The following is a 21,554-nucleotide window of genomic DNA, read 5'->3' on the forward strand; positions in this document are numbered from 1 at the left end:
CAATAGGATTATGATATGAGTCATATTTGTAATTTAATACTTCCTAGTAGCCATGTTAAGAAAAAGTAAAAAGAAACTGGTGAAATTATATTTAGTAATGTATTTTGTTTAACCTAATACACTTAAAATATAATTTCAACATGTAACCAGTATATAATCATTTGAATGACATATTTTTACATCTTTTTTCATACTAAGTCTTTGAAATCTGGTCTGTATTACACTCACAGTACATGTCAATTTGGACTAGTCACATTTTGAGTGTTCTATAACCACATGTGGTTAGAGTGGAGTTCTAGAGCTACAACTGAAAGTTACTGCACAGCAGACTTTAAGAAAAAAAGTTACTCCTTTTAAGAGAGTTTCACTCATTCGATAGATAGTTACTGAGTACTTTTCATATGTCATGTATATAGTTTAGCTCAAAACACTGTACCGAAAACTACCAGATGTTTCTCTGAGATTCTGTTATAAGTAGTACTTCCAAAATTATACTTATGAAAAATAGGATCTAGCTTTTTCTTATATGCTTTTTAAAATATTGACTTGCTTCAACCAAGTTTTTCTATTCAATAACCTAGATAATTGTACATAATTATATAAATGTAAACTTTAATATGGGTATTTTTTACCTTGTATTTCAGCTTTGAAGATTAAAACATCATCTAATTTATTTGAAAACTTTGCTTGGCAGTTACTGAATTTAAAAATTAAGTTGACTGTATAAGAAGATTTTTCAAAGTTTTTTCAAGCATGATTGATTCTTTTATTCATTTTAGAATATATTAGCATAAAATATATTTTGAAGGCTGATAAGTTTATTTATTATTAGTGTTCAGCAAAAAAGCATTTTGCCTCAAATATGTCAGTCATGTTTCTTAAGAAAAAATCTTGCTTTTGGTACCTACATTAGATTATTTGAACATTTGATGGTCTTTATTTCTGATATTTTTTACATATTGTTATGATCTGGGTTGTCAAATAAAAGTTTTTAAATTATTTGGTTTGAATTTTTAAATATTTTTACATAAATATATTTTAAAACTCTCTGTTTCTCACTCTATCTGCATAGGTATATAAAATACTAGTAAAGAAGAGTCCAGAAGAAAGCTGGGTAGTTTTTAGAAGATACACTGACTTCTCTAGGCTTAATGATAAAGTAAGTACTTTAATAAATCTAAAACTGACTTTTCAGTTTTCAATTATTATCTGTTCCTGGAGTTCTGTTATATTTGTGTTTTTTCTTCCTTGTTAATTATTTGAGCGAAGTCAAGTCTTTGCTATTTCCAAATAAAATTGACTGTTTCATTTAACTGTAATAGTTCAAAGTCCCATCCCTACGCATAACTTCCTTTTATTGGAAACAAAAAATTATTTTTAATATTAAAAATGTGAAAACCTTAACATTGGCAACAGAGATATGTGATTATTTATATAATCTTGTGAGTTTGAAAAGATGTATATGTATAATAAGATCCCCTAAATCATATGACTACAAAAGAACAAGAAAGAAAAATTTAGCACATTGTGTTAGGTTTCTATTGCTGTATAACAAATTATCACAAACTGTGGCTTAAAACTTACCTGTTCATTATCTAGAGATTTGGAGTGCTCAGCTGGGTTTGCTGCTTAAGATCAAACAAGGTCAAAATCAAGCTGTTGGCTTGACTGGCCTCTTACCTGGAGGGTCTGGAAAAGGATCAGCTTCCAGTGTCATTCTGGTTGTTGGCAGAGTTTGGTTTCTCGTGGTTGTGAGACCAAGGTCCCTGTTTCCTTGCTAGTTGTCAGCCAAAAGTTGTTCTTGGCTCATAAAGACTGTTCTTCAGCCCTTGCACATGGCCCTTCCATCTTCAAAGTCAGGAAGAGATGGTCAAGTCCCTCTTGTGCTTTGAATATCTCTGACTTTGTCGTCTGTCACCAGCCAGGAAGAAACTTTTACCCTTATAGAACTCATGTGATAAGGTTAGGCGCACCTAGATAATTTTCCTATCTTAAGGTCAACTGAATAGTAACCTTAATTGCATCTACAGAATCTTTTCCTGTGTAAAAACAAAACACAGAGGCAACACCAAGGGCAAAGGTCATAGGGCCATCTAGAATTCTGCCCACTGCACGTGTGAAATAGACAAAGACGATAATAATAAACCTCAGTATATTAAGTACCCTTAAAAATAAGTAACAGAAAAAAATAGAAAATTCAGCAAATGATATGAATGGGGTAATCCACAGAAGAAATATAAATGACCAATAAATTACTATCACAAGTACTCCAAGAAAAGAAAATTAAACAATTTTTCAAGTTGACAGGCTTTAAATGGTATTATCCATTGTTGGAAACATGAGTCTTCCTAGAGGACACCCTAAAGCTGAGCATAATTTTGACACAATCACATTTCTGGGATTTATCCTATATAATAAATTATGGATATGAGCAAGATTTAGCCCTAAGGATACTTATCATGATGCTTTATGTATTGTTGTTTTCTTTGTTCATGTTTTATTTTGTTTTTAATAGTTAAAAAATTAGAACCAACCTAAATTTCCAACACTAGGGAATTCACTGAGTTAATTGCAGTAAGAGTTCAGTAGAGAAACAGCAGCTGAGGCATTCACAGAGCTGGAGAGAAATCAGGTGGGGCAGGTGGGGGTAATTGGTATTTAAGAAACCAAGAGAAAGAGCATTTTTCCAAAAGAAGCAAGTGATTTATGATACTTCTGAGAGGCCAAGTAAGCTGAACTTGGATCACAAATTATTCCCTAATTTTGACATATGTTTAGTAGAGGAATCTTTACTGGTCCTATTCTTTCCCATCTGCCACCTCCCCCCACCTTCTTCCTGGACACTCAGAACTTCTCAAGTTGGTATATTCTTAAAATGTTTGGTGGTGGGAAACTCCATTTATGTGACTTTGCAAGTGCCCAGATGCCAAAAAGTTTCTACCATTTCTGAAAACCTCAGTTTGAATGAAAAGATAAAATATAAAATGCTAAACTATTTTAGCCTTAATTAAGGTATTGTTAAGATGACTTTTTGCAACATGTCAAAATACTTAAAAGTATTATTTCTAATATATTTCTACCATTATATGTAAATTTTATTTTCTATTTCTGAGTTCTTCTTATATTCACGATTTTAAAACCTGTAATTCTTTACTTCTGTTTATTTTTTTTAATGATTAAACAAACAAGAAGACCAAAGTAATTCATGAGGTTACCAGATACTAAAGTGGAATTCTTAGCTTTCTTATGAAATTGTTATAATTTTTGTTCATACAGTTTCTAATAGTTTCAATTTTGAGCTATTTCATCCTTTATGACTTCTTATTTTTCTTTTCAGGACTCAACTATTATTTAGTGTTTACGTCCCTTGGTCTCTCTAGATTCATCTTTATTGCCAAAATATTCATCTTAGGCAAGCTGAGATTTAGATAGCTCTTAAGCTTTTGAAGAAAGATGTTAGTAGAAGTTTAATTTAAATCTAGTAAATATCTCCTTGATACTCTGAGTTGGGCACTTAAAATTGATAAGTGTCTGTGTCAGTCTTCTAGGTACCAGAAAGAGCTCCACCCATCACCTGATTTTACTGGCAAGAATCAAAAATGTGTGTCAAGCACCAGCAGCCACACAGTTTAAATGGTAGTTATTATTTCTGTAATTGTTAAAAATAAAGTAACATCTTAGGATCTTTCATTTTATAAAACCAATCATGAAGTATTTGTGAAATGAGAGTTCAGCACTGTGCTAGGAATTTGGTATTATATAGAAACTATATAGATCTGATTCTAACGTTGAAGAGTTTATGTTTTCCATTTATCTATACTAGGAGGAAAAAAATAGTCAATTGACAATATGAAAATTATTTAACATAGTTAAAATAACACTGTTTAGGAAGAAAATTTTCTATAGAACGCTAGTCTTTTTTTTATTCCTCTTTTTTTAATCTCCTGGGTTATAATCTGGCTTCAGCTTCTCTAGGAGTTTTTAAGAGCCTCTTCTGGGAAAGTCAGAGGGCAAAGTCATGAGCAAGATCTGGAACACATAGAGCTTTTCAGAGTTGAGGCATCTGGCAGGGTTGTAGGGCAGGCTGGTGATGAATAATTTGCAGAAATATGGCCATGAGAGTAGGGTTTTCTCTATATTTTACTTAAAAGCTCGCTATTTTCTACTTCCAGGTTGCAGAGTAGGTCAAAGCTGAGTATTTCTGTGAGGTAAAATGATTATTCTCAGTTGGTTCCACACAGCAGAGCATAGGCAGGGAGCAGAACCATTATCAGCTCACTGTCAAGACAAGCCAAGCTCATATGAAAATCTGGGCTAAGCTCAGCCAAGTATTTGATCCTCTCATTAAAAAGAAATTCAGTGGTAATCCTCAACATGTCTGTCTCTTGGGTCACACTGTCCTGAACTGTCCTGAACTGATTGACATCAGGCAGTTCATAAGTAGTGTCCTAAGTTCGCCTTTTACTGTCTTTCTGGGGATTTTTTTCACTTTTTTCTTTTGTTGGACTTTATTTCCTTTATCTCATGTCTTCTTTCTTGAATTACTCTTTCCTTTTAGTAGAACTAATCCCCTAGTAGCTTCTTGAGGAAGATTACATGGGAAGTGATGTCTTTCAGACCCCACATGTCTCTAAATATTCTCATGCAGTTTTCATACTTGATTGAAATGTGGGCTAGGTATAGAATTATAGATTGGAATTTTTTTTTCCAGAATTTTGAAGACATTAAGCTATTTTCATCTCGCTTTTAGTGTTGAGTATTACCCTTGAGAAGCCCAAAGCTATTCTTGCTCCTGATCATTTGTATGTCACCTGTTTTTTTCTTCTTTGGAAGTCTGTTGAATCTTCTCTGTGTAATTAATCTGAAATTTCACAGTGACTTTTTGTAAAGTTCTTTTCTTCTATTATCTTGTACACTCTGTGGGCATGTGGTTCAGATCAGAAAAATGATTTTGAACTGCTTTATTAATGAATTCCTCCCTTCCGTGTTGTCAGTTCCCTCTTTCTGTAACCTTTCTTGTAAAACAGGCATTTGGGCTGGTTCCAGATCTTTTCCTCCCCTTTCTTTAGTACCTTTTTCTTTTTTTGCTATTTTGAAGGAGATTTCCTTATTTCTTTCTAAAACAACCTTTTTGTTCTCTGAATGTCCCTGTTTTTGGTCATTTTATTTTTATTTCTTGAATGTAGTATCTTAATCCATTGAGTGTATTAGTGATTGTTTTTATTTGTATTTTTATTATTTTATGGTTTTTTTCTCCTTGTGTTGTTTGTGTTCTCTGAGTTACTTTTTTTCTGTTTGTCTTTGTCTTCCATGTTAAGTGATAGTGTGTAGTAATTCTTTCTGGTTGTCTAGTCATGATTAAAAGTTGGATACTAAAAGCTGATTGGAATCTCTTACTCCATGGGTGAGGCTTATGTTGACTTTAAGACTCACTGTGTAATGGGGAAGGTGGGCTGTGTTGGGGAACTTCTGATGTCAGGATCTTAACGTCTTTCCTGTCGGATTGATCAGACTCTCCAGAGAAGTGTTTTCCAATCTCCGGCCTTGTGCTGCCAGTTTGTGAGCAATTTGAGGTCTCTGTAAGTATAAACCTGGTATAAATTTTTCTGCACTTCGGGTTTTCTTCATTCTCCTGAGTCAATTGCTACTCTCCTCTCTACTTTTTGGTTTCCAGTATGTTGTTTTATGTTTTTTTTTTTTTTCCTCTTCATTGTAGTTTTAGCAGGGCTGCAGAAAGAGAGAATTAGATGAGTGTACTCAGTTCTCCAACTTAATCCAAAAATTCTGTGCATTACTTTTTTAAAGGCTTTTTATGGAAACATCAAATGCCTATTATGATGTCATTTCACAGGAAATCTATTAATGTTTAATTTAATGAAATATAAAAACTAGCCTTGGGCTTCCCTGGTGGCGCAGTGGTTGAGAGTCCGCCTGCCGATGCAGGGGACATGGGTTTGTGCCCCGGTCTGGGAAGATCCCACATGCCGTGGAGCGGCTGGGCCCGTGAGCCATGGCCGCTGAGCCTGCGCGTCCAGAGCCTGTGCTCTGCAACTGGAGAGGCCACAACAGTGAGAGGCCCACGTACCGCAAAAAAAAAAAAAAAACCTAGCCTTTACTAAAGTTATTTCAAGCTAATGTATAGTTCCCAAATTGTCCTTTGTTCAAAATAAAGTTATTGAGTAAGCACTCATAATATAAACACTTTGTGAGGGCTCAATTGTGGAACAACTCACTCTTTTCTGAGGATTATTTTTTTAGGGGAAAAAAACCTAACCATGCATGTGGACATATGTGACATTTAAATTTTAAAGCTTGAAATTAATAAAAAAGACTATTTTTATTTTCTCCTTATGGCTTTTATTACTTGCATTGCATACACAGTAAACGACCAGACTCCAAGGCCAAAATTATCTGTTTACATCTTGAAATCAAATCAGGGTTTTCAGGATAGAAATATAGACAGAATTTTTGTTTTATATTTTTATTTCGCATTTTACCCTGTGAATTTTCTCTTTTGCTAGTCTTTTCTCTTACATTGTGATATTTTGTCTTATATATAAGTATAGAAATTTGAACAGTACATGATTTCATCTCATTCATTTATTGAACATAGATTGTTGGCTGCTTGTAATGTAGCAGGCATTATACTAAACATTGGGGGTGCAACTATGAATAAGACAGTCATTGCAATGTAAAATGATTCTAAGTCTTAGCTGTACTTTGGACTTCCCCGGAAAACTTCTTAAAATTACAATGCCCAGGCCATATCCCAACTAATTAAATGCAAATATATCAGAGATAGGACACAGTCATTAATACAAGATCCTCATTAATTATCCTCAGAAGAGAGGGAGCTGTTCTACAATAGAGCCCTCACAAAGTGTCTGTATTATGAGTTCTTACTCAAAGTTCCTTGGGTGATTCCAATGTGCAACCAAGGTTTAGAAGACTGGTCTGGTAGAAGAGTCCAAAATTAAATAAACGTTACTTAATTTACATTGTGATAAATGTCATTTAAAAAACAAATTAATGATTTGAGAATGTGTGGCAGATTGTCTTTTCTAAAAATGTATGCAGCAATACTCTCAGTCCCATATGCTCTTCCAGAATCTCGCCGCTGACTGTCAAGAAGTAGAATCTGTTTCCTCTCCCCCTTGAACGTGGGTGAGCTTGTGACTGATCTAACCAATAGAGGACAGTGGAACTGATGCTGTAGAATGATGAGGCTAGATCATAAGAAGCATACAGCTTCATCCTGGCTTTCTCTCTTGGGATGCTCCCCTTTGAAACCCAGACTTTATGCTGTGAGAAAGTCCAAGATACATGGAGAGGCCATGTTAGGCTTGTGACTGACAGCCCCAGCTAATGTCTCAGCCAACAAGCAGCATGATCCAGTATAAATATGTGGGAACAAACTTCAGTGGCTTCCAGTTCCCAGCTTCAAGTTTCCAGCTGAGGTTCTAACTCATTGTGACAAAACAACCCATCCTCACCATTCCCTGTACGAGTTACCAGCCCACAGAGTCCATGGCCTAATAAATGGTTATTTTACACCACTGAGTTTTGAGGTAACTTGTTATCCAGTTATAGTCACTTGATCAGAGTGTATAAAGGGAAATCTAACCTAGCTTAAAAGGTGGAAAAGTCTTTCCTAAGAAAGTAAAATTTAAGCCAAATATGCAAAATTGATCATAAGCCAAAATGTAAAAGCTAAGACTATAAACATCTTAGGAAAAAACGGGGAAGAAAATTTTTGTAACCTTGGAGTGAGCAACGATTTCTTAGATAGTATCTAAAAAAACATAAACCATAAAAGAGAAGTGGATGAATTAGGTAACATTAAATTTTTTTAAATGTGCTCTGTTAAGACGGTTAACATGAAAAATCAAGCCACAGTCTGGGAGAATATATTTGTCATACATCTATCTGACAGAGGTCTTCTATCTAGAATATATAAAGAACTCTGACAACTTAAAAGACAAGTAACCCAGTTTTTTTAAAGCAGAGGGTTCAGAAGATTTAAATAGATAATTCACCAAAGAAGATTTGCAGATCCAAGCACGTGAGAAGATACTTAACACCATTTGTCAAGAGAGGAATGTAAATTAAAGCCACAATGAAATACTACTACACACCCACTGGAATGGCTGACATTAAAAAGACAGGCAGTGCCACGTGTTAGCAGGGACAGGGAGCAACTGTAACTCCTATGCATACACAACTGGTAGAAATCAAGAAATAAAACAACCAAGGCATAAAAAGCATAGCTGAATTTAATTCTTTTATTGTAAGCTTGTTATGTGAATAGTTTCACATAGTCAACAGGATAGATGTTGTAGAATTCATATAATTTAGTTGAACATTGTATCTTCTTTTTTCTTCTTTTTCAGTTAAAAGAGATGTTTCCAGGCTTTCGATTAGCACTTCCACCAAAACGCTGGTTTAAAGATAATTACAATGCCGACTTTTTAGAAGATAGACAATTAGGATTACAAACATTTCTTCAAAATTTAGTAGCTCACAAGGACATTGCTAACTGGTATGTAACAAATTAAATAACAGATTATAAATGCATTCCAATAATTGGTTTAAATTAAAGAATAAATCTAGGACCATATATATTCAAGCACAGAAATATAAGGTAGGCGTGTTTATCTCTATTAAAGCACTAACTGTAATTTTCTTGCCTTTTTTCAGCAAGGACATTATTTGGTGTTTGATTTATAGTAACACCTCCAAAAAGTCAGCAAAGTTGAAAATTCAGTGTGCCATATATTCAAACCACCCAGCTATAAACTTGATTTTAGAATTTTAGTAATAATTTAAACAGAGTGGCTCACATACTGGTAGATTTTTAGTTAAATAACACCATATAATTTTGATGATAATATTTATATGTCTCCAAAGTAATGCAAAAATATGAAAATTGTGAAGTCAGGTTAATTTATACAGAGGGTAAAGTGAAAATACCAGAAATCATTATAAAGGGAAAGAAAGGACCTATATGGGGTTTTTGTATCTGAATATATTTACAAGAAAATTGCTATATGATTTAATATCATCTGGGTATTTAATTTTGGAACTTACATTATCAGATAAATTAGAACCATTTTGAAAAAAATTACAGAGCATTTATAAAGAAGCAATAGCATATTCTATGGACACCTGTGTCTTTAACTATCTTTAGCAATTTTTCACATAAGAATGGAAAACAAATAAGAAAACTGCCCTTACTTTTTTCACCCTTTTTTCTTAGTCTTTCTTTTATGTATATCCCCATATATTACACATGTACTATGCATATACATCTTGCTTCTTTTTTTTTTTAAATTTAATTTTATTTTTTTATACAGCAGGTTCTTATTAGTTACCCATTTTATACCTATTAGTGTATACATGTCAATCTCAATCTCCCAATTCATCCCACTACCACCACCCGCCCCCCGCCAGTTTCCCCCTTGGTGTCCCTACATTTGTTCTCTACATCTGTGTCTATTTCTGCCCTGCAAACCGGTTCATCAGTACCATTTTTCTAGGTTCCACATATATGCATTAATATTCGATATTTGTTTTTCTCTTTCTGACTTATTTCACTCTGTATGACAGTCTCTGGATCCATCCATATCTCTACAAATGACCCAATTTTGTTCCTTTTTATGGCTGAGTAATATTCCATTGTATATATGAACCACATCTTCTTTATCCATTCATCTGTCAGTGATCATTTAGGTTGCTTCCATGTCCTGGCTATTGTAAATAGTGCTGCAATGAACATTGGGGTGCATGTGTCTTTTTGAATTATGGTTTTCTCTGGGTATATGCCCAGTAGTGGGATTGCTGGGTCATATGGTAATTCTATTTTTAGATTTTTAAGGAACCTCCATACTCTTCTCCATAGTGTCTGTATCAGTTTACATTCCCACCAACAGTGCAGGAGGGTTCCCTTTTCTCCACACCCTCTCCAGCTTTTGTTTTTTGTAGATTTTCTGATGATGCCCATTCTAACTGGTCTGAGGTGATACCTCATTGTAGTTTTGTTTTGCATTTCTCTAATAATTAGTGATGTGGAGCAGCTTTTCGTGTGCCTCTTGGCCATCTGTATGTTTTCTTTGGAGAAATGTCTATTTAGGTCTTCTGCCCATTTTTTGATTGGGTTGTTTGTTTTTCTTAATTTTGAGCTGCATGAGCTGTTTATATATTTTGAAGATTAATCCTTTGTCTGTTGATTCGTTTGCAAATATTTTCTCCCATTCTGTGGGTTGTTTTTTCGTCTTGTTTATGGTTTCCTTGGCTGTGCAAAAGCTTTGAAGTTTCATTAGGTCCCATTTGTTTATTTTTGTTTTTATTTCCATTACTCTAGGAAGTGGATCAAGAAGGATCTTGCTGTGATTTATGTCCAAGAGTGTTCTTCCTACGTTTTCCTCTAAGAGTTTTATAGTGTCTGGTCTTACATTTAGGTCTCTAATCCATTTTGAGTTTATTTTTGTGTATGGTGTTAGGGAGTGTTCTGATTTCATTCTCTTACATGTAGCTGTCCAATTTTCCCAGCATCACTTTTTTTTTTTTTTTTTTTTTGCGATACACGGGCCTCTCACTGTCGTGGCCTCTCCCGTTGCGGAGCACAGTCTCCGGACGCGGAGGCTCAACGGCCATGGCTCACAGGCCCAGCCGCTTCACGGCATGTGGGATCTTCCTGGACCGGGGCACGAACCCGCGTCCCCTGCATCGGCGGGCAGACTCTCAAACACTGCACCACCAAGGAAGCCCCCAGCACCACTTTTTGAAGAGACTGTCTTTTCTCCATTGTATATCCTTGCCTCCTTTGTCACAGATTAGTTGATCATAGGTGCGTGGGTTTATCTCTGGGCTTTCTATCCTGTTCCATTGATCTATTTCTGTTTTTGTGCCAGTACCATATTGTCTTGATTACTGTAGCTTTGTAATATAGTCTGAAGTCAGGAAGTCTGATTCCTCCAGCTCCATTTTTTTCCCTCAAGACTGCTTTGGCTGTTCGGGGTCTTTTGTGTCTCCATACAAATTTTAAGATTTTTTGTTCTAGTTCTGTAAAAAATGCCATTGGTAATTTGATAGAGATTGCATTGAGTCTGTAGATTGCTTTGGGTAGTATAGTCATTTTCACAATATTGATTCTTCCAGTCCAAGAACATGGTATATCTCTCCCTCTGTTTGTATCATCTTTAATTTCTTTCAGCAGTGTCTTATAATTTTCTGCATACAGAAAATTGTCTTTTGTCTCCCTAGGTAGGTTTATTCTTAGGTATTTTATTCTTTTTGTTGCAGTGGTAAATGGGAGTGTTTCCTTAATTTCTCTTCCTGATTTTTCATTGTTAGTACATAGGAATGCCAGAGATTTCTGTGCATTAATTTTGTATCCTGCTACTTTACCAAATTCATTGATGAGCTCTAGTAGTTTTCTGGTGGCATCTTTAGGATTCTCTATGTATAGTATCATATCATCTGCAAACAGTGACAGTTTTACTTCTTCTTTTCCAATTTGCTTTTACATCTTGCTTCTTAATGTGTGCTAAGCTTAGTGACTGCTTAAGATCTCTGCCCATCCCCCCTCACTTTCCTCTAATAAAGGAACTATAAGCCAGACCCCTTTCTCATCTCCAGATTCACATCTGCAGTTGCCTCCTTGACATCTCCTTCAGACAAACCTCAAACCTAGGAAAGACTTCAGTGCTTACTCTCTGACCTTTCCCCCAGTATTCAGCATCATCCTCTACCTAAAACCCACAAGTCATCTGGACACATCCCTGCCTTTATACTTTAAACACTCCTCGAACCTCTCTACTTTTCTCCATTCCTGCCATCGCCACCTAGTCTAGCAGTTTTCTCTCACTTTAATTACTCCTTTCCCATCACTTATCTTCCTCATCGACTTTTATTTCTATAGCCCATTGGAGCCACAGTGATCTTTTGTAATGCAGTTTAAGTCATCCTTTCTGGTCCCTGACCATCTGCTTGTCTTTCCAACTTCATGTTTTGTTATTCCTCCCTGCCCCCATTCTCTGTACATCAGCCATCTTGGTCTTGTAATTTTTCGAAGTCGCCTGCTCCTTTGTCCCTTAGGACCTTTCAATATGCTATTCCCTAGAAAGGCAACATTTCACACTACTACCCTTGCTCCCCCAGCCCTGGCCTAAAAGTCACGTTTCAACAGAGACTTTTAGGTAACTGGCTCTCTGGACCAACCCCTCACCTACCACCACCACCAAAAACTAAGTCAGGTCTTTCTCAAAGTATCTTCTCTTCTGGTTCTGAAAGTCAGCTCCTAATGCCCTAAGACACCCATTGCATGTAATGAATTAACTTCTCATTACATACTTCTAGGATGCTGCTAGCTATGTACCAGTCTTAAGAGAATGAGAAAATAGTCACTCACATCATTGTCAGCAGGGTTTAATCCTGTCATGGAATCCCAGCTGAGAAAGGCTGCTTTGTACTTTACTTATACAACATCTCAGTTTGTAACTATTTCTGTGATTATTTGATTGTGTTCTCCTACCAGGCTGTAAGGTGCATGCATAGTAGTAGGTCATGTGGCTGGTTTACCCACCATTCAGTGTGCAGTGCTTAGCACAATGCAACACAGAGTCCATGCTCGATAAGTACGTGTTGAATGAATGGCAGAGCTGTTGATATTTGCTGTTGTACTATTTATAAGAAAAAGAGACTGAAACAAATATGACAAAACTTAGCAACTGTGTGTTCCAGCCTAGATGGTGGGAAGGTGGATGCTCCCTACTTTTCTATAATTTTTTACATTTCTCCAAAGAAAAAAAAAAAGGTTAGTGTTAATTCAGATACACAAAGCAGGAATAGAAACCAACAATATCTAAAATCATAGAGAAAGCCTTTGAAGAAAATATATTTTATACCATACCATAAAAGAAGACTTTTACAGCTAAGAAGTCAAAACATCATATCCCCTTTCTCTTATTCCTTATTCAGTAAACCTTTATGTCTCTGTATTGCAAATATGGTAAATTAAAATCAAATTTATTCTATAAATGACTATACTCTTTCTATTCAATGAAATATTAAATAGTATGAACCACGTTGATGAACTCATCTTGTGATTTCTTGATTTTTTTAAACATTAAAAGTGTATCTTAGTTGAGATGTATCTTTTTTTTTAATTATTGTTAATAGATCTGTATCTGTATGGTAAACATTCAAGATCCTGTTTCTAAAACTGCAGTCCTTAGAACAGTGATAATCATGTTCAATTTATAGATAGGTGTTTCAGGGACAGAAAGATTCCTTGGTCAAGTAAGTTGGAGAAAGGTTTCATTTGACATTCCTAGAATATTAAAGGTTCTAAAAAGTGTTGCATGAAAACCTATTGTGCCTCACATTTACTTGCTTACTTATTTTTGTCATATATCTCAGACATTTAAGGAATACAAGTAAGGTAACTTAAAGAGAACTCTAAATAAGGTTTGTATACCTTGTTTGTTCTAGGGTACTATATTATTTGCGAGTGATGAGTAGCATTTTTTATTTCACAGTTTAAGCAGTTTCTTAATAAATTACTGTTTAAAACATGACTTGGCAGAGGGAAAAGTTATTAATCTGTATCCTAAGCATTTGCCCTTTGTCATACTAAGAAGGGTAAAAAGGAAGCTGAGGATATACTTACTGGACTTAATTCATTTGAAGAAATTAAGCTTCTGTTTGAACAAAATAATGGAGTTTATGAAGTCCTACTTGGCATGATACAGATTGTAAAAGTAAAAGGAATTCAGAGAAGGGGAAGATCAGTCCTGTTTGCAGTGAATCAAGCAATACTGAAGTAGGGAGTGGGGTTTGAGAACCTTGAACAATAGATTAAGATTATGGGTGGGAGGACAAATAATTAGAAAATATCCAGAAAGTCTGAGGTTGTCAAACAGCCACTTATGAATTCTTATAAGGGAGGAAAGGATAAAGACAAAATCCCAATACTTCTTTATAAAAACATGAAACTACATATTTAAGAATCACTACTTAAAATATCAGTGAGTTTACCTTACCTATTGGTATACCTGTTAGCATCCTGTCACAGTTGGAACGGCAGCATAGAAAATTACTATCTTTATATGGCCAAGTAATTATCTGATATTAATTCTTTCTACAGTTCTTTCACTTTCTGTTTTGATTCCTTAGCAGCTCATGACACAGTTATTTGTTAACCTTCATGTGGGCTAAGAGCTTGCCAGTACACAACTGGCAGCTCTTAATATTACAACTTCTCTAACTATAACAAAACAGAAGTGAAATAAGAACTGAAGGGATGTTAAGAATTGTTGGTTTAAATGTTTTAAGAGAATTTTATTTTCAGATGCATTTGGAGAATACAAAGTAAGAAAACAGATAAAAATGTTAATATTTTTATGATAAAGGATTTATTATTGGTTTTTGTTTGTTTGATAAATGTTTATTTAGGTCTTACTATATGTAAGGTATTACAGCTACACAAAGGTGTGTTAGATGCTAATCCTTTATTCAAGAAAACTGAATAGGAAGAAGACACACCCAAAAGAACTATAATGGATAGAGCTTGATATCTTTCAGAAGAGGAAGAGAGGGAACTTTTGACTGGGAGAATTAGAGGAGGCTTCCTAGAGGGTGATATTTGAGCTGGGTTTTAAAGACTGAGTGCTATTTGAACCGACAAAGAGAAAGTAAGGAAGGACTTTCCAAATGAGAGGGAATATTATGTGAAAATGCAGAAGCAAGCAGGCCAAGTCCTATACCCGAAACAGCATGTAACTCAGCTTGTCAAGGTGAAGCATGTGCAAAGATGGATAGAGGGGGATGTTCTCATATTGCATAATCTGTTATAGTTAAAATTTAGCTATTTATTGTTTTATTCTGGTTTGTGTTACTTTGAAATAATTACATCATTTAATCAGCACACCAAATACCTTACTATTCTCTTTCAGAATTACTACACATATATCCTGATTTACCACATTTTTCTTCTTAATTCTTTAAAATACAAGGGTTAAAATTACATATTTTTCCTTATATTAGCATTCATCTATAAGGAGTTCCATGCCAAAATTCAGTGTTCTAAATTCTACATCTGTTAAAAGAAAAAAAGTGCAGATAGATCTGGATTAACAGCAGTTCATGGTTTAAAAAATATATACTGTAATATATAGTATCCATACATTTACATGAGGAAACAATTGAAAGAAATGAGAATTTACCCCTTGAAAAAAAAAGTACTTGGAAGGACATGATAACCATCTTCACGTCTTTGAAAGATTGTGATGGGGAAAAGAATCAAATGATATTTAGCTTTAAAGCGGTGCTTCTCCAGCTATAGTGTGCGTCTCGTTCAAATGCACGTCCTGAATTAGCAAGGTCTGGAGTGGAGATTCTGCATTTCTAACAGGTTTCTAGGTGATGCTGATGCTGCTGGCCTAGGGACCTCATTTTGAATAGCAAGACTAACGTGTAGAACTAGGAATAAGTGAACAGTTAGAGGAAGCCCCCATCAGCTCAGAGAAAAAAGAGCTACATGTCATTTCAAGCTGTCTGGTATAAAAATGTTCTGCCTTTTGAGAAAGTGAGTTTACCTTAAGCATCAGTATTTGAAGAGACTAGGCTAGATAACTATCAGTGGTATTAAAGAAGGAATTATTTACGTGGGATATATTGGATTAGATGACTTCTTAAGTCTCTTCTAGTTGTAAAATTCAATAAATCTATAATTTTTGAACAAAAATATGTAAAGAAGCTATTTTTTATACATTTTCACATCTCACAGGAAATTTTATTAATGTGTAAGTTGTTTTTATATGTGAAGATACTGTCAAGAGAGGTTGGGTTAGTATTTTTATAAAAGAATTCAGTTACATATGCAATAGTTTATATAATGACAGCTCATGAGAATGAACACATTATTGCTAAGGTTGGTTGCATGATTTTTACCACAAAATATTAGTTTGGTGGACCTTCAGTTATGGACAGCTTTTTTAATGTAATAAAGCAAATATTTTGTATTCAGATACACGTAAACTCTTTTTTTTTTTTTTTTTTTTTTGCGGTACGCGGTCCTCTCACTGTTGTGGCCTCTCCCTTTGCGGAGCACAGGCTCCGGACGCGCAGGCTTAGCAGCCATGGCTCACGGGCCCAGCCGCTCCATGGCATGTGGGACCTTCCCGGACTGGGGCACGAACCCGTGTCCCCTGCATCGGCAGGCGGACTCTCAACCACTGCGCCACCAGGGAAGCCCCACATAAACTCTTAACTAATTAAATTAGGTCTTAAAGACCTTATGCAAAATTCAGTTTTCTGGGCTTAGTAGTGAAATAATTTTAGGCAATTACTTAACTGATTTTTTTAAACGTATGCATTTATTTTTTATATATTAATTTATTTTATTTATTTACTTTTGGCTTCGTTGCTGCGTGCGGGCTTTCTCTAGCTGCGGTGAGCAGAGGCTACTCTTCGTTGCGGTGCACGGGCTTCTCATTGCTGTGGCTTGTCTTGTTGTGGAGCACGGGCTCTAAGTGCCCCGACTTCAGTAGTTGTGACTTGCAGGTCTAGAGCGCAGGCTCAGTAGTTGTGGTGCATGGGCTTAGTTGCTCCGTGGCATGTGGGATCTTCCCGGACCAGATCTCGAACCCGTGTCCCCTGCATTGGCAGGTGGATTCTTAACCACTGCGCCACCAGGGAAGCCCTACTTAACTGATTTTAATTAGTGTTTCCAATTAGAAAATGAAGTAATTGGACTAAATGTTCTCTAAAAATCCACTTTCAGCTCTAAGTTTCTCATATGCTATTCCTTTCATTGTGCTTCTTTATAAATCTTGAAGGAGTACCATCAGAAACAGCCAGATTCTAACCTTCTTTTAACTCTTAAGACTTTTGGTCTTACATGTTGCTGTCCTAAGCTTAGTCCCTCGTCAAAGTAGGCATATCTATTAAAAACTAAATTCCATCTCAAATTTGGGAGTGTGCTGTATTATTTATCTACAACAGTGGATAGAAATTTATTCTGACGCTCTTAATAGTTTCATTAATTTTTTAAGAGCAATTAGCATAGCTCTTACAAATAAATTCATTATTTTTTGAATACTTATTCTATGCTATGCTAATTTATTCAGATTCTGTACAGCCCTGGAACTTGTCATCTACTTTTTGTTGAAGCAGACTGCTTGGTAAACAGAAAATACTAATAATACAGTGTAGTAAGTCCTATGAAAGGGATCTCTTCAAGGTAGTGTAGTAATGCATATAAGAGTCCTGAACCGAGTAGAGTGTAGGGGAGGGGGATTTAGTCAGAGAAGATTCTATGAGGAGATAATAGATGAGCTAAGTCATGAATGTGAAGTCTGAGTCAGCCAGCTGAAGGTGGGAAGGATGGGCCAGGGTGATAGCAGCAAGCATGAAACAACATGATAGGCATGAGGAAGTACTATTGCTGAAGTGTCAAATAAGAAAGGCAGTAAAAGCTTGAATGTACACAGGTGCTTTATGCCAACGCCAAGACCTTGGCTTTGTTCCCTCTTGTTAGAGGAGGCATAGATGGGTTTCAAGCTGAGTTGGACATAAAACGTTTGCTTTTGAAGTATTTTTGTATTAGAAGGAATAAAACTGAATGTAGGGACACAAGTGGACTAAAAGTAACTAGGTGAGAGATAACCAAAATATAACAGCCTTGCCTGCATATCCAGCACAGGAGGGTAAATGTGAGCCCTTCAGCTTCACACCCAGCAGCCCATCTCCCTCACCATGACCCTCACTGTCACCAACCTTGATCCCTGAGTCCCTATCCTCGGGGTTGTATTTAATGTCATATTTTTGTTATTTTCTTTTTACTGGTAGAGAATACTGAAGAGAAATAGTAACTGAAATTTCTATCTGAAATCCCTCAATTAATATTTTCATGCAGTGACTTTTTGTGCTTAATTTGGTTTTGACAGAAGAACTATCTAGTATTTTTAGTACTTTTTTTACTTAGTTCTTTATAGACCTTTTAATGAATTGTAAGCATTAGTTTTAGCTTTTTTTAATATAAATTTTGAGATAAAGAGCTCATTTAGCTATTAAATTACTGGTCTTTTTAAAAAAATTGTGGAATGTAAACAAATACATACCCATGAAAGAAAAAAAGGAAGGTATATTATGAAGTAAAAGGTGAAGATTCACTGGATGAAATAGTTTTTTAAGAAGTTTGAAAATTACAGTAGAACTCTTCTAAAGGAGACTTTTTCAAGAGACTCAAAGGAAGAGTTTAAGATATAAGGCAAATTTGCTCTGATGAAAACAATGCTGAAGGGTACCATCTCTGGTTTCCTTATATTCAGGCAAGTTAAGTCAACTGATCACAATTTTAAAATAGAGATTTCCCAACCACACTAAGAAGTTACTCTACGTGATAAACAGAAAGATAGTCTTTCCATACCTTTCAATTCCAGATTGTTGGATTTTCTCTTAGATAGGTTTCTCTCCTAATTCTGATGTTTTTCTTACCTTCATTATCATGGTCAAATGGAAACAAAAGTATTAAAGATCAAATACAGAAGAGAGATTGGGGGTTGTATTGAACCTATCAGTGAACAAGTAAATAAATAATATTTTTTTAAATTGACTTCTATTTAATCCATAGACCATTTAATAATATAGACTTTTTGGTACTTATACTTTATTTGAATTTACTTGATTTGTTTATAAATTATACATTGATAATATATAAGAAATCACTGAGCAGAGCCGTGGCACACATAGGCAGTCAAATATTTATCAAATCTAAATAAAGTTCTCTAGTCAGTGATTCGCAAGAAGGGGTAATGGCTTCCTTTTCTACAGGGGGAGAAAAGGTACCTGAATTTTTGAGAAAGAAATTCTTTTCTCAAACACTACCATCTGCCAGACATTCTTGTGTGTCCCTTTCCTTGGATGGGAAAAGAGTTTAAGAGTATTAACTTTCTTCCTCCATCAACTGAGTCCTATTGAATCAGAAGAAATGTATTGAACCCCTGAAAAAAGTGTTTTGTCAATCACAGTTGTGCCAGTTTTAAATTTCACTCTTATGCTACAGATTAAACAAAATAGGGCATGGAATATAACCTTGGAACTGTAGTGAAAAAAAATTTAGAGAATCCATTGGATTTCATTTGCGTAGAACTCTAGTGAGCCATAAATCATAAAGATTTTTAGGGAAGGAGAATGAAATGGAATAACTACTCTAAAAAAAATTTCCTGCAACTAGGTACATTGTCAACATCACTGTGGATCTTGGGCTGAATTTCTGCTTTAAACCAAAGGTATAAAAAGAAATACATATATCCCTTTACCCCCTTTTTCTTTCCTAGCAGCAGCATTCCAATAATTAGCGTAATGGTGAACATAAAAATGTTACTAAAGAATGAGGAAATCTGAGTATAAACTTATAAGAAATAATGTCACACATTAAGTTGTCATACACTGAAAGTATTAAAAAGACTCTTCCATAAACTTCTTAGCACTTTCCTTTTCAGCCTTAAAGGCTGTTCTCTCAGCGTTTCATCCAAACTTTTTTTTTTTTTTTTTGCCGTACGCGGACGTCTCACTGCTGTGGCCTCTCCCGTTGCGGAGCACAGGCTCCGGATGCGCAGGCTCAGCGGCCATGGCTCACGGGCCTAGCCGCTCCACGGCATGTGGGATCTTCCCAGACCGGGGCAGGAACCCGTGTCCCCTTGCATCGGCAGGCAGACTCTCAACCACTGCGCCACCAGGGAAGCCCCCATCCAAACTTTTGGCCTGTCAATCCCAAGATCAGTTTATTTCTTGTGCCTCATTCTGCCTAATAGTTTTCCGATATACATAGTGGGTGGATAGAAAGTATAATATCTAAACCAAAAGAACGTGTGGTGGTCCTGTTCTTCTCTATACTGTTAGACCAACTGCAGTATTCTAGAGACTTTGATTAACGAAAGATACAGAGAAATTGAATGTGGTCAGAAAGAAGTGGTCAGCAAGGGGAAAGAATCCAAATGAACCAAAACATAAGAGAAAAGAGTTTAAAGGTAGAAAAAGGCACATATTTATACTCAGAAGACAGATTTAAGGTCTAGCTCTACCACTTGCACTAATGACCTTGGGTGGGTCATTTTACCTCTCTGAACTTTATTATCACTTGTACAATGGAGGTATAATGCCTATCCTCACCTCACATGATTGTTGTGGAAATTGAGTAAAGTAGGGTATGTGAAAACCCTGTGTGTGTAATGTACTTTGAAAATGTTAGAAATGGTAACCATGTGAGGTGATAGATATGTTAAGTAGTTTGATTGTACTTCATATTTCATAATGTATGTATATATCGAGTCAAGTTATATAACTTAAGTATATATAATTTTTAATTGTCAATTATATTTCAGTAAAACTGGAAAAAATGTTGGCTCCATGAATGCAGAAGACCATATAGGCTTTAAGTACTCACTAAATTTTGTTACATGAAAAAAGAAAAGGAAATGTTAGTGTGTTAGTATTGCTTGCTAGAGGTATAAGGTTAGAGTAAACATAATATTCTTGACATATTTTTAGGGTTATCATGTGAAAGAAGACTTAGACTTACCTGGAAGGGCCCCAGAAAGCCAAACTAAGACTCATGAATAGAAGCTTCAGGGAGAAAAATCCAGCTCAGTGAAGAAATAATTTTCTAGTTTTCTGTGTTATTCAAACTTAGGATGGTTTATTTTGATGGTTTATTTTAAGAGACAGTTGTGGTCCCTATTTCTGGAGGTGTTTAGACATATTCTTGGCTGAACATATAAAAGGGATAATATAAGCAGCATACTATGGATAGTTCAACTAGATCACATTTACGATCCCTTCCATCTCTGTTATTTCATGATTATGAATACTCAAGTTTTATCTCAGTTTCCCTGAGTGTATGGTTTTTTATTATCTATATTATCAAGATTTTATAATCCAGAAACTTGCTCCTCTTTTTTCTATTTTTGGGATCTTCTGGATTACTTTCTTAACACCACTTCTCTATTTCATTTTTTCCTTTGGAATGATTTTACTAAAGATCCCATTTATCTCTTTATCACCACCCCCTTCATCATCATCCTTTAAGTCTCCACATTTTTGTTTTAACATACATATAGAGCTGTCCCTCAATCCAAGATTACTTTTTAGAAAGAGGAGTATTTTGTAACAAGGAAGTTCAGGTTTCTACCTTCTTAACCTGTTTCTGGTAATTGAAAAGTATGAGTATAACAATATCATATTATTTCATTATTTTGAACTTTATGGTAATTCAGAAATGGGAGGATCAGAATTCTTTCTCTTGAATTCTCTAGGGAAAACATTTAAGTGAATTAATATAATAAACATGATTGTAAGAAAAATCTTTAACTTGTTTCATAGTAAATACTTTAGTTACTTTAGAATCATCTCCTGAAGAAGAAACAAATGAAGTATGAATTAGAACTTGTATTTCTTCATAAAAAGATAATGACGTTTTTAGACTAGTTCAAATTAATATTTCTTTGAAAATAATACTGTCTTTTCACCATTTACGTTGGTTTCCTGTACCA

The 21,554-nt window shown here is 35.2% G+C and overlaps 1 protein-coding gene across 2 annotated transcripts in view; it reads left to right on the top strand.

Moving 5' to 3' along the window:
* SNX16 (sorting nexin 16) overlaps positions 1–21,554 on the top strand; it is a 36,721-nt gene that overhangs the window by 6,840 nt on the left and 8,327 nt on the right. For both annotated transcript variants that reach the window (XM_079901579.1, XM_079901580.1), the window contains exons 3-4: positions 1,073–1,159; positions 8,391–8,539. In XM_079901579.1, the coding sequence (XP_079757705.1) occupies positions 1,073–1,159; positions 8,391–8,539 (236 nt within the window). The remainder of the gene's footprint in view (positions 1–1,072; positions 1,160–8,390; positions 8,540–21,554) is intronic.

This window comes from Stenella coeruleoalba (genome assembly GCF_951394435.1).
Source record: "Stenella coeruleoalba genome assembly, chromosome: 17".
NCBI classification, from domain to species: domain Eukaryota; kingdom Metazoa; phylum Chordata; class Mammalia; order Artiodactyla; family Delphinidae; genus Stenella; species Stenella coeruleoalba.